This window comes from Capricornis sumatraensis, chromosome X (assembly GCF_032405125.1).
Source record: "Capricornis sumatraensis isolate serow.1 chromosome X, serow.2, whole genome shotgun sequence".
In the NCBI taxonomy this organism is placed as follows: domain Eukaryota; kingdom Metazoa; phylum Chordata; class Mammalia; order Artiodactyla; family Bovidae; genus Capricornis; species Capricornis sumatraensis.
The window spans coordinates 124,167,661-124,179,584 of record NC_091092.1 but is presented as its reverse complement, the minus strand read 5'-3'; the positions used below and the strand labels follow the sequence as shown (position 1 = coordinate 124,179,584).

The 11,924-nt window shown below is 46.7% G+C and overlaps 1 protein-coding gene across 1 annotated transcript in view; it reads left to right on the top strand.

Moving 5' to 3' along the window:
* Nucleotides 1-3,109: 3,109 nt before the first annotated feature.
* The window catches only part of SMS (spermine synthase), a 48,706-nt gene continuing 39,891 nt past the window's right edge, over nt 3,110-11,924 (top strand). The window contains exon 1 of the mRNA XM_068962481.1: nt 3,110-3,231. Within this exon, the coding sequence (XP_068818582.1) occupies nt 3,183-3,231 (49 nt within the window). The 5' untranslated portion in view covers nt 3,110-3,182. The remainder of the gene's footprint in view (nt 3,232-11,924) is intronic.

The following is an 11,924-nucleotide window of genomic DNA, read 5'->3' as shown; positions in this document are numbered from 1 at the left end:
CACAGTTCTTTTCTGTTTTCGATTTTCTTCTTCCCAGAAGGTAGTTACTATTATTAACTGTGCAGGATAATGTGGTTCTTCTGAGGTTTTAAAAACTGTTGCAGATGTGCAAGTTGGCATGATTGCCAATAAGCAGATGGACCCCTGCAACATGAGTTTTGGATGAGAGAAGTGTCTCACAGTAGGTAGCATTTTGCTAAGAGGGTCACCTGCAGTTTTTCTCCTCTAAGTACTGACTTAATCTTATTGTCATGATCTTCCACCCACTACCACTGGGCCTCCTCCCCACCCCACCCCACCCCGTAGCAACACCTGGGGTGGAAGAGCCCTGCAGCGTGGGGATCCACGGGGCAGCACAGAGAGAGGGTTCAGGGAGGACCACATGTAGCGGTGGGGCCTGGCTTGAGTTCTCTGGGGAACGCTGAAGGAAGCTGGGCATTGCTCTGGATTGGGTGCTGTCAGGAAGCAGGGTTGAGTCCTGATGGGGTGTCTTAGTAACTTTACAGAGAAGGGGGAAGACCAGACTAAGGCTGGGATTGGTGAAGAAGCCAAAGTCGCTCAAGGAGCCAGGACCCAGGGACGTTGGGTGATTTTGGTGGTTTGGACAAGTTCCTGCTCCGTGTTCTCACAAGATTCCGGAGTGGTCCTGTTTTGGTTCAGTCCCATCTTGAACTCAGAGTGGCCTTGTCTGATGTTGGAGTTCTGGGGAATTGTTTGTGTTCAACAGGAGAGTGCCTGGCCAGCTTTTGTCAGATACCAGGCGTTGCTTTTCTCTGTCTCAGGACTCCTTTGGGCCAAGAATAGATGAGGGCAGTCAAGAGGACATTAATCCCTGATGTCTACATTTTTACCATTGCCAAGATTTTGTTGATGATGAGGAAGTTGCTTCGAAAATGCAGGCTGGAGTTGGGTAAGTCTCTTCTGCTTTTTAAAAATTTATTTATTTAAAATGGCTGTACTGGGTCAGATTGTTGCAGTATGTGGGCTCTTTAGTCATGGCATGTGGGATCTAGTTCTCCAATGCGGGGAACCCAGGTCCCCTGCACTGGGGAACTAGATCCCACACCCCAGCCACTGGACCACCATGGAAGTCCTTCTTCTGCTTTTTTTGTTGCAGGATAAGTTGCTGAATTCTCTGATGTGACCACAGTTGCACAGAAGACATCAATCAACTCTAATACAAACAGTTCCCACAAACAAAGTGATTATTCATCCTCTAACAGGCCTTGAAGCGAAGGGCCTAGATTATAAAACCCAGGCAAGCAGAACACCTTCCAGAATCCAGATAGGTACTCACAGCCCAGTTGGAGTTATTTAAAAAGGCCTCAAGCCTTTGATTCCTGTCCATGTCCTACCTTTAACAATCTTGCCAGGATCCTGTCATTGGTAGGTGATACAGCCATTGTAAACATGCTGAAAATTACCCCACCAATGCTGGCTCCATTTCAAGGCCCATTTATCCCTGATGCTATGCTAACATTATGAAGCATTTCTGTTAAACTCCGCTTTTGTTGTGGTTATCTGATGAGTTAATGGCCGAGTGTCTTGATTTTCCTCTCTGTCTGTTTTGCACCTGCAGAGTCAAGGCCCGGCACTAGCTCCGGCCGCTGTCAGCTGTCCTGCCAAGACAAAAGCTGTTAAGCAGGACTGGCTACATAATTTGTAGGCCCAGTGCAAAATGAAAACAAGGGGCCCCTCGTTCAAGATTTATTAACAATTTCAAGACAGTGAGAGCAGAAAGTTAAACCAAGTACAGGACCCTTCTGAGCCTGAGGAGGCCTGTCAGAGCCCTGTTGCCCCTGCAACATGGCAGACAAGGACAACTGGGTTCCCAGGGCCCTAACTCCAGAGGAATGGCCAGAACTGGAGAACATTCCAGGAAGCAAACAGGAGCGGCAGTCTGAAGATGAGAGACTGAAGGCCAAGATAGCAGAATAGCTACTGAAATTGAGGACCCTGGGATCCACAGAAGAAAGCAAACCGTTCAGGGCAACAAACAGGTGGCCTGGGCAGGAGGAAATCAATGTGGGGGCTGAAAGCAGATCCAGTTCTTAACAGGATGGTCTATCGAAGGCCACTGATGAAGAAATTGGCCCAGTTCTTGACGAAAGGTGAAGGACTTGGCAAAATAGCCAATAGGGAGTGTTTGCAGAAGAGAAGAGTTTAATATCTAGGTTCGCCCTGTGCTTGTAACAAGGAGGTAGAGTTCACTGATCTAGGCTTTGTCCGGCCATTTCAGCAATTCCTGAGGAACTTGGGAACGCAGCGAGAGGCACTTAGGACTGATGTGATGATGGAGGCCTTTGCCCAGTGATAGTGTCATCAAGAAGGCTTTAGTGCCCAGATACTGATATCCTCTCCTTTGCACATCTTGTTGAATACCAGCCAGAGCCCCGAAGTCATAGAGAAGCCCGCAGCAGAAAGGTTCACTGCCATGAACAGAGCCAGCCATCAGTGATGGACGAGCAACTCTAGAAGCTGTAATTTCTCAAATTAACATTAACCACGTTTGCCTCTCACTTGCTTCTTCCCGGTGCCCATTTTTCACAAAAAACGTAGGTAACTAACATGTAATACCCAAGAGCTTTCTATTCGGTGCTGAAACGCAGAGCCGGCCCCGGCTGATGATAATGGAACTGACAATTCTAATGGATTAAATTGTAGCATTTGAAGAGTTAAGAAAAAGGCGGCAGTGCTTTTAGACTCCAGGGTGGATCCAAGCATTTCATTTTCTTGGCTTGGCCAGGAAATCAGAGGGGCCTGGGCTTGGGGGCCGGTCTGGGGGAAGTGCGGGGGGTGGGCCCCCCGGAAGTCGTGCTGCGCGGTTTAAACCTAAGGTGACCTAACGGATGGCAGGAGCGCCCGCCCGATCCTCCGCGCGGGGCGCGGCCATTGGTGACGCACGCCGGGGAGCACGGCGCCCACGTTTCCACCATTGCCTTCGCGCGGCCTCACACCCTGCGCTCCGAGTCCCGGGCTGCGGTCGTCCTCTTCTTCCCTCCCAGAGGCGGGCCCGACCCCGCCCCCGGGGCCCCGGGTGGCTCCCGGCGGCCCCTCCCTCCTCCTACCCTCGGCCTCCCCGGCACGGCGCACTCCCCGCCGGCCGCAGCCTGACACGCCGCGCGGCCCCCCCAGTCTCCCCGGCCGTCTCCCCCAGGCATGGCCCAGGGCCTCGCCTCACTATGGCAGCAGCACGGCACAGCACCCTCGACTTCAAGCTCGGCGCCAAAGGTGAGGGCGCGCGCCCGCCACCTGCCCTGTCGCTCCCGCCACCGAGCGAGCTGGGGCCGGCGGGGCCGGGCGGGGCGCGCGCCGCGGGCGGAACAATGCGGACGGCCGCGCGGCCCCGGCTCCGGCGCGGGCGTCTCCCCGGCTGCCGCGTGCACCGGCGCCCGCGCGGAGGCCGCGCTCCTCCTCCCGCCGCGCTCGGTCCCGGCGGGAGCGCGGGGCCCGGAGGGGCCGCGCCGGCTCCCTCCTCGACTCGGACCGAGCCGCCTTCCGGGGCCCGGGTCGTCCACCCGCGTCCCACGAGGGATCGGCCGGCCTCGTGGGGGTCCCCTCGCGTCCCCCGCGCGAGAGGAAGACTCCGGTGTGGGGGGGGAACGGGCTGTTCCCCGTTCCCCGTTCCCAGTTCCCTGAGGCGGGTAAATTCCCCGGGGGCGGGGGCTCCCCTCGTGGGAGCCGGCCTGGGGCAGGACCGCGCCGCGCTCGCAGAATTCTCAGACAACTGCATAGGAGACAGATTCCCCCGGAAAGGAACGGGGCAGGGGAAAAGGAAACGATGATTATATTATTATTGGGCGGGGAGAGGGGGTTGAGGTCCGAGCGCGGGAACTGTTAAGTCTCGGGATCAGGGAGGCTTCGTAGACCGCGAGCGGTTCAGAACAGAGGGCTGGGAAAGTCCGGACCGACTGCAGGAATCGTGGAGACGAAGGGTATTCTGCACGCCTTTTCCTGGTGCTTCTAACACGGGGTGGGGGGGAGGGGTAGGACTGCTGGTCTTTTTTCTGGTGGCTTTTAAACCTGTGAGTGCCGCAGACTTGAATCTGCGCTTCCTGTCCACCCCACTTGGAGGTCTCACCCAGGTCTTGCTTTTTCACTGTCTTCCTCCTTATTGGCTAGAGCCACCTTTTCTGTTACTGTTACAAGCATTACTTTCACACTTTCTCTCCTCCAGCCCAAGCCCCCCCCCCCCCGTTTTTAACTTCTGAGTACTCACTCAGCATTCTTCCTATGTAAACGTTTTCCAAAGGCATAAGATGAGAGGGAAAAAGTAAGACTTTAGGGACAGAAGGAAGACCTACGTTTGCGTCGTGTCTTGACTGGCTCTGGTTGTGACTTTCTCAACCTTTCTGAGCCTTGTGGTAACAATGGAGGACAGTGCACACTTCGTAGGGCTCCCCTGCTCCGGACTCTTCAGTGGAGTTTCTGTAAAACACTGCAAGGTTGTTAAGTAGTATCAGGTTATTTGGGTGGTGGGGAAGTGAGAAGGAGAAAAAAGCATTTCTTAGTTCGCTCCTTTCTGGTGTGGGGCTGGAGATGCCTGGGGAGAATCAGGAGATGAAATGGTGATTGCAGATAGCTAAAAAGGTTTTGTTGAGTGATTAGCCTGCTAGCTTTAGGGCTTAGTGAAGCTTCTAGCATACACAACTTAGAGGTGAGGAGAGTGAGGCTTGGGGAAGAAATAGTGGTTCAAGATCACTCAGCTTATAAGTTGAGTTTTTGGTGACAAGCATGTATGAACACTCACCTTTTCTCATTGAACGTGGGTTTTCTAGGCTGTCAGGAGGGTAATGATGAGGCTGGAAGATTTGGCACTTCCCTCAATCTAAGTGCCCTTGCTTGAAGCCTTAAACACTTTTCAGCTTAATTCAGGCCGTTCCCAATGGCCTTCTGTGTTCCTTTGTAGAAGCCAGAGGAAAAACTAGAGAACTTGTACATTTGGGGCAGTCACTGGCTAGAGAGGGAGAGAGAACTCTGGACCTGCAGTTTGGAAGGGAGCAGGAGAAAGAAGCTGGCAGGTTCGAAGTTGGTGAGGTGGGGAAGTAGTATCTAAATAATTTAGTTGTGTTCAGAGAAAATTAAAAAAAAAAAAAGATTGAGAATTCCCAGCCAGTTACTCTTAATTTCCAGATTGTTAATCTTCAAGATGAAAAAGTTTTGATGGCAAGGTGAAGAAAAAGAGATACTAAGGGGACATGTGAGTATGCATCTATGTTAGATCTTGAGTCCCTGCAGAACTGTTTTGGGAGAAGGAAAACCCTGATTCTTATTGTATTCCCCCATCACTTGATTTTGGGGGGAGTCATGTCACTCTTGGTGTCCTTAGGTATCCACCCTTGTAAAATAAAGGGATCTGGCTAAACTAGGATCAAAGTTTTTGGTTCTCAATAAGGGGCACTTGGTGAGAAGTCTACCACCTGTGAGGTCTCCAAAAACATTTATTTTAATTGATAATAATGAGTCAAAAGACATTACTCTTGGCATGTGAGTATTGGATGTGACTCAAGGGTGAGTCAAATGCCTGTGGAGCCTGGAATCATGTTCTTCTTCCCGTTTGTCAGTAATTCTTCCTATTGCTCCAGTTCCATGATGTGATTTTAATGGAATTAAACTTGAACCACTTAGTTATTTTACCTTGTTGCGATTTTGTATAACAGTTACCGCTGCAAGCCAGCTAGTGCCCAGCAGCCACTGGGCCATTGCAGCCAATTATAGGTTGGGCCTGGCTGTGCCTGTTTAGTTCTGGTTGATGAGGTAACTCAGGAAATTTTAATTTCTGCTGGAAAAAAAAAATCTCATCTTTGATCTTGTAAGTGAAGTATTCGACTGTGAAGACCCTTGAGCCCAGAAAACACTTTGTGATTTCTCAGCCTGAGGCTAACAAGAATAAACATGTCCCACATCGGTACAGCTTAAGCATCTCTGGGCAGGTGGAGGACACGTGGTTCGTTTACATCAGGCAGCCAGCAAGTGTGCTTTATAGATAGAGGAGAGTGAGGTGCGTGTGACTTCTGCCTGCCCTGGCAAGGTAGCAGTCTTCTTTTTCATGTCCATTTCATCCCTGGGCTGTGGATGCAGACCTGTTGGTTCTGATACATTATAGATGTTTGAGAAGTACTGGTTAAATACAATACCTGATTGGTGTTATGTTAAAGGTGGAAAGCTAGTTCAAGTCCACTAGAGGAAAACCAGGCACACGTTTACCTCTAGAATGTGGAGAATGGGTCCGGAGTGGAGAAATGTGGCCAATGCTATTGGGTCCGCCTTTTGGACCACTGATCTATAGTTTAGGTAGGGAAACAAAGTGACTTGTGTCATTCAAATGAACAAATTAGTTTCATAACAAAAACCTTATTTAATAAATTAAGAACATGGATGTTCGCTGATGGCTTCATGGTTAGGATTCTGGGCTTTCAACTGTCATGGCTTGGGTTCAATCCCTGGTTAGGGCCTGAGATCATCCTGCAAGCGGGTGCTACTGCCAAAAACAAACACAAAAACAACATAAGTCTCCCTGGGAATTAAGGGCTTAGCCAAAAAAGGTGTAGGGTAGGGGTTCTTAAATCGTATCACCTTTAACCCTCATTGGGAAAGCCTGTGGAACGCTTCTCAGCATAAGAATTTTAAATGTGTAAAATAACCCTTTTTTTTTTTAAAGAACATCTTCAAAATAAACCCTCTAATATGTGGCATAGTAAATAGTAATATATGCTTCTTTAGTAATGCATTAAAACATAGTCTAGCTTCGGGCCTCATAATTTCCATAATTTTGAAGTAGAGCCATGAAAATAGGTATTTCAGCTATTATTTGATAAACAAAAACTGTGCTTCTGTTGTGACAATGGCCAGGTAGTTGGTAATGTGTGGTTTTACAAGCAGCAATGAATAAAATGTTAAGTTTCAATTAGTGAAAATAAGGATATATATTTTTCTCATCTATGTTCACAGTGCCTCTGATTTGTGTCCAGTGGCCCTTTGGGAGTCCATCAACCCATAGATCCTAGGAGCTCGAGAGAGGACTGGGACTGTCATTTCTCTATATTGTTCCTTTTGGGAGGAGGTTAGGACTTCCCTGGTAGCTCAGACGGTAAAGCGTCTGCCTACAATGCGGAAGACCTGGGTTTGATCCTCTGGAGAAGAAAATGGCACCCCACTCCAGTATTCTTGCCTGGAAAATCCCATGGGCAGAGGAGCATGGTAGGCTACAGTTCATGGGGTCGCAAAGAGTCGGACATGACTGAGCCACTTCACTTCCACTGAGGCCAAAGCTGTAAGCAAATGTCCGTGCTTCTTCAAAACATCTTTTTGAAAACATGAAAGCCAATGTTTACTAGTTGTCTCCTGGGCTAGGCACTGCCTGAAGCTCAGAAGACATTATTTTATGTAATCCTCACAACAGCCCTATATGGTGGGTTCTCTTATCCCCATTTTAAAGGTGAACACATAAGCACATTGAAGTTTTTCTCTTAAGTGGGGTATCTGCGATTCACAGCCCTGTCTCTCTGATTCCAAGGCCTTTTAGTTCATTCCACAACTGTGATGCCTTCTCAGTGGCCATGTCCCCTGCTGCACCCTCCACCAATTTATCACTATGTTCCCTCCGCTTGGTCAGGTGCTGTCGGCATCCAGGAGGCCGAGGATGTTGCTAAACATTGACACAGTACTGACAAGCCATCATACCTGTGGTGCTGAATCTGGGAGGCAAATCATTAGCCAAATTTCCCTGGTCTTTTTTGGAAGTCTCCGTGGTGCGGGCGGGGTGGAGGATGGGCCTTACCTTCCCCTGAGGTTTGTACTGAGGTCGATTAGCGCTGCCTACCCAGCAAAGCCTGTGGCTTCAGGTGACCCTCCCTCCCTGAGTTCCTGAACCATCGATCTCTCCATCAAGCTCCTGTTCTTGTATGTGTTTACTGAGCTGCTTTCTGGTGGAAACATATCATCTTTGTGTATTTTCAGTAGCTATTGCTATAAGCATAAAACTTAAGTCAGTTTTGATTGCATCTAGCTTTTTTGTTCTTTTGTTCAAGAGTAGAAAAAGCTTTCTCCCTTCCCCTTAAGCATTATCATTATCTTTGTCCCATTACACTTTATCCACCACCATGACACCACCCACACCCACACCCCTGATTTAACAATAAAACTTGGGGCGGCTGCTGAGTGGGAAAAAGGCATTCACAGGCCCCACGATAGACTGACATGAATCACAGTCTTTGAGGGCTGGTTAGTACCTGGAATTTATATTTTTAACCAGCTTTCCTCCCAGCACTTCTGATGGTGATTAAGTATGAGAAACACCACACAGTAATAGGATCCTCGTTAAAAACAAAAATCCCCTTGTACCAGAAACCGTGCCCATCCACGTCTTTTAAGTCCTGTGGCTTGTACCTGCTACCCTCTCAAATTCCGTGCTCACCTTTTCCCTGGCTACTGTTCATGGACACAGTCTCTCAACTTGTCTCCCTTGTTGGGGAAGGGCTCAGTCGACAGATCCCTGCCCCCTTTCCCATTTCAAAGCCTTCCTGTGATGACTCATCATGCTACAGAATGACTTGAGACTCCTTATCAGCACTTGCAGGGTCCGTGAAGGTCCATTTCTACCCATTCTGTATCCTCACCCAACATACTCTTGAGTCTCACACTCCTTGTGCTTCCGCATAGCACCTGGACTTAGAATTAATTTTCCAGCAGCCCCAGGGAAGGTATTTTTTTGTGTTACGTAGGTATTCTCTCATACCTTAATTGCCTTTGAAAATGTTTTCTAGTCTGCCTGGGGAGGTCCCTCCTTGGAGTCAGCCTACCTTTGGCATGCTCTTCGCTCCCAACTCTGCAAGACTCTTAAGAGCTCTCTGATCGTGCTCTGTTTGACCCCAGGCTGAATAATTGCACATTGCTCGGAATTCATCTTGTGAGCTTGCCATTTAAAAATTGTGTAAACCTTAATGGTTTTTTCAAGTACAGTTCTGAAACTATACCCATATCTTTAAGCCTATAGAGGTAGCATATGGTAAAATTGTTAATACTTTTGCTTTATATCAAAAATCCTCACCTAGTTCTTACTTGGTAGTTTTCTAGTTGTTTTAGATGCTTTGGAAAGGATGATAGCTGTTTAAGAAATTGACTCTATAATCCAGGTATTAGGAATAATCCCCACCCCAGCTAACAAGAGGTATTTTTTTCAAGTAATCTGAAGCTCTGCAGGTGATGGTTTCTTAAAAAGTGTTTTCCAGTTTAATCAACTGGTAGATGGTTTGTCTTGTGGGTTTTTTGTTTTATTTTTGTGGGGGAAAGCTGGTTTCATTTTGCAGTGGAGGAGTTAGCAGTTTGGAATGTTCTTTGTCTCCTATTTTTTTTTTTTGTCTGCCATATGCAGCATGTGGAGTCTTAGTTTCCTGACCGGGGATCGAACCCCCACCCCCTGCAGTGGAAGTGCAGGGTCTTAAGCATTGGCCTGCCAGGGAAGTCCCTCTTAATTGTATAATGCAAATGGTTTTATTTGAAGGCCTTCCCTACCTTCTTGGGAGGTAGACTGAAGTGCTGTGGTCTCTCAAAACTTTGAATAGTTAGAGCTTTTGGTATTGAACTTGGGACCATGGAAAGATTTGTAATTATGGACTTTGTAATTTGAATTGAGACCACCGTGGTTATAGTAACCCTTGGCAGGTAAGGATTAGTTTGAAAGTTACTGGATTGTGGTTGAGCATCTGTTTAGAAACGTGTTCAAGAAAGCTATTATTGAGTTTAGTTTTTGGAGTCACACATATTCTGGGCATTTTAATCCACCATTTCACTGCAGTTGTAACCTAAACCTGCTGGTGTGCGCTGTGGCTCCAACCACCATTTCATGGTAGTTTAATTACAGGCTCAGTTCTTTTGAAAAGTCGGGAAACCTCCTCAATTGAATTCTGCAAACCAAGTATGTAAACCATTGCACAAATGCTCTTTTAAACCCTTACAGCTAGGCGCTTTTCCAGACCCCGGGAAAAGACAACTCTGCAGCCCTAAGTTGTGGTGGGCTTGCATTTCGTTAAACTGACGATGTCGCTTATGGTCTGGAAAGAGCCCCTGAACTAGTGGCTGTACTTGTGATGAAAGATATTTATGCACTAAGTTGCAAAGTCAAAAGGAGCTGGTAAGATCCAGTAGCATATTCTGGGATCCTGAGCTGACTTGACCCTCTGGGTAGTTTCCCATGTACCTTAATTTCACCCTTTGCATAAAGGCACCAATGATACCAGAATCCCACACATTGTGTTGTTGGGTGGGATGTCCAATAAAATATTTGGAAGAGTGTCAAGCGATACATAAAACACTTCACACCAACTGCAATACTTAGCGCTGAGCACTTTGAAATTCTGCCAGTGGGTAAAGATGATCAGTTATAAAGAGGTGTGAATTTCACTTACTGAAAGATAAGGAAAGTTTTGCTGGCAAAAAAAGAGGCAGAAAATAAAGGGTTGGCATGTGATTGGAAGGTTGGTCTGCTTAAAGGACCACTCTAAGTTACTAAAGCAGAAGTTTAAGAAGACATTTTGATTTTTAAGATAACACTTCCATGGGTTTCTGTTGCATGACTCTCTTTTCCCTTGGAGTGGAAATTTCTCCTGTGAGACTCCTGAGCAGTTTCTAGGCTACTGTTACATTTAACACCAAATGCAGATCACAGTGGTCAAGCAGTACTGATAAGATAATGGGCATTCTGAATTTCTAGAAAATATTAGAAGAGATCTCAAACTGGGTTCACCATGGGGCCCTTTCTCTTTTTTTATTGAGGTGTATTGTATTCACAGTGTCATAATGGACAGCGTCATAATTCGATATGTGTACATATTGCAAAATGATCACTGCAGTAAGTCTAGTTAACATCTGGCACCATACATAATTTGAAAATTATTTTTTCCTCTGGTGAGAACTTTAACATCTCTTCTTAGTAACTTGCAAATATGCAGTATGGTGTTAACTACAGTCACCAATGCATAGTCACCGTGCTGTGTATTACATCCTGTGACTGACTTATGGGACCCCTTTTCTTAGAACCAGTGCTGTGGATCACACTTGGGAAAACAGTAGGGGTTTAACACTGAATTTTTGAACTGTTTAATGCTGTAGCTAAGTGGCCCAGTTAGTTCTGGGGTTGTAGGAAGTCGTGGGCCTGTCAGTCCAAGTGTTTGATGTTCTAAATGGGGTCTGTCTAGGTCGGAGAGAAAAAGAGCTTAACACCAATTTTTCTGTTTGGAATATGATAGGTCATTTAAAAAGAAACCATTTTGTGGATGTTAAATTGTTAATAGAGTTCGCATGCATATTATTTTTCTTTGCATAGAGGGTATGGCTTTCCTTGAAGAAACTGCAGAAGCTGTTCAAGTATTGGTTTATACATTTGTCTTTTTAGGTGTTTTCGTTTTAAGTTATGTGCTCATTTTAGACTACCTACAGGGTGTAGGGAAATGGGGAAAAACCCAGATCTCTGATCTTATGACAAGTAGGTAACCGCTGTTGATGTGTTGGTATGTGAGACAAATGGCTTATTCTCGTCCTATATATAACTGAAGGAGACAAAACTGTGCTGAGATGAAAAGCACTGGATCTTTGGAGCCCAGTTGCTTGAGTTTGGATCCTAGCTTTACCACTTAACTTATTAGCTCTATCACCGTGAGTACATCTTGATGCCTTGGCCTTATTGAGCTGGCTGCACTTTCAGTACTTAGCAGACATTCTTGTCTCCTTACTGATAGCATTCTGTCCATTAACGTTAAGTATGATGCTGGTTGTAGGTTTTTTTTGTAGATAACTCCTTATCAAGTTGTGGACGTGCCCCTCTGTTCTTATTTTCTGGGAGCTTTTGTTTTGAATGGGTGTTGAAGTATATCAAATACTTTTCCTCATCAATTAATACCATGTGTTTTTATTTTCTTCCCTAATTT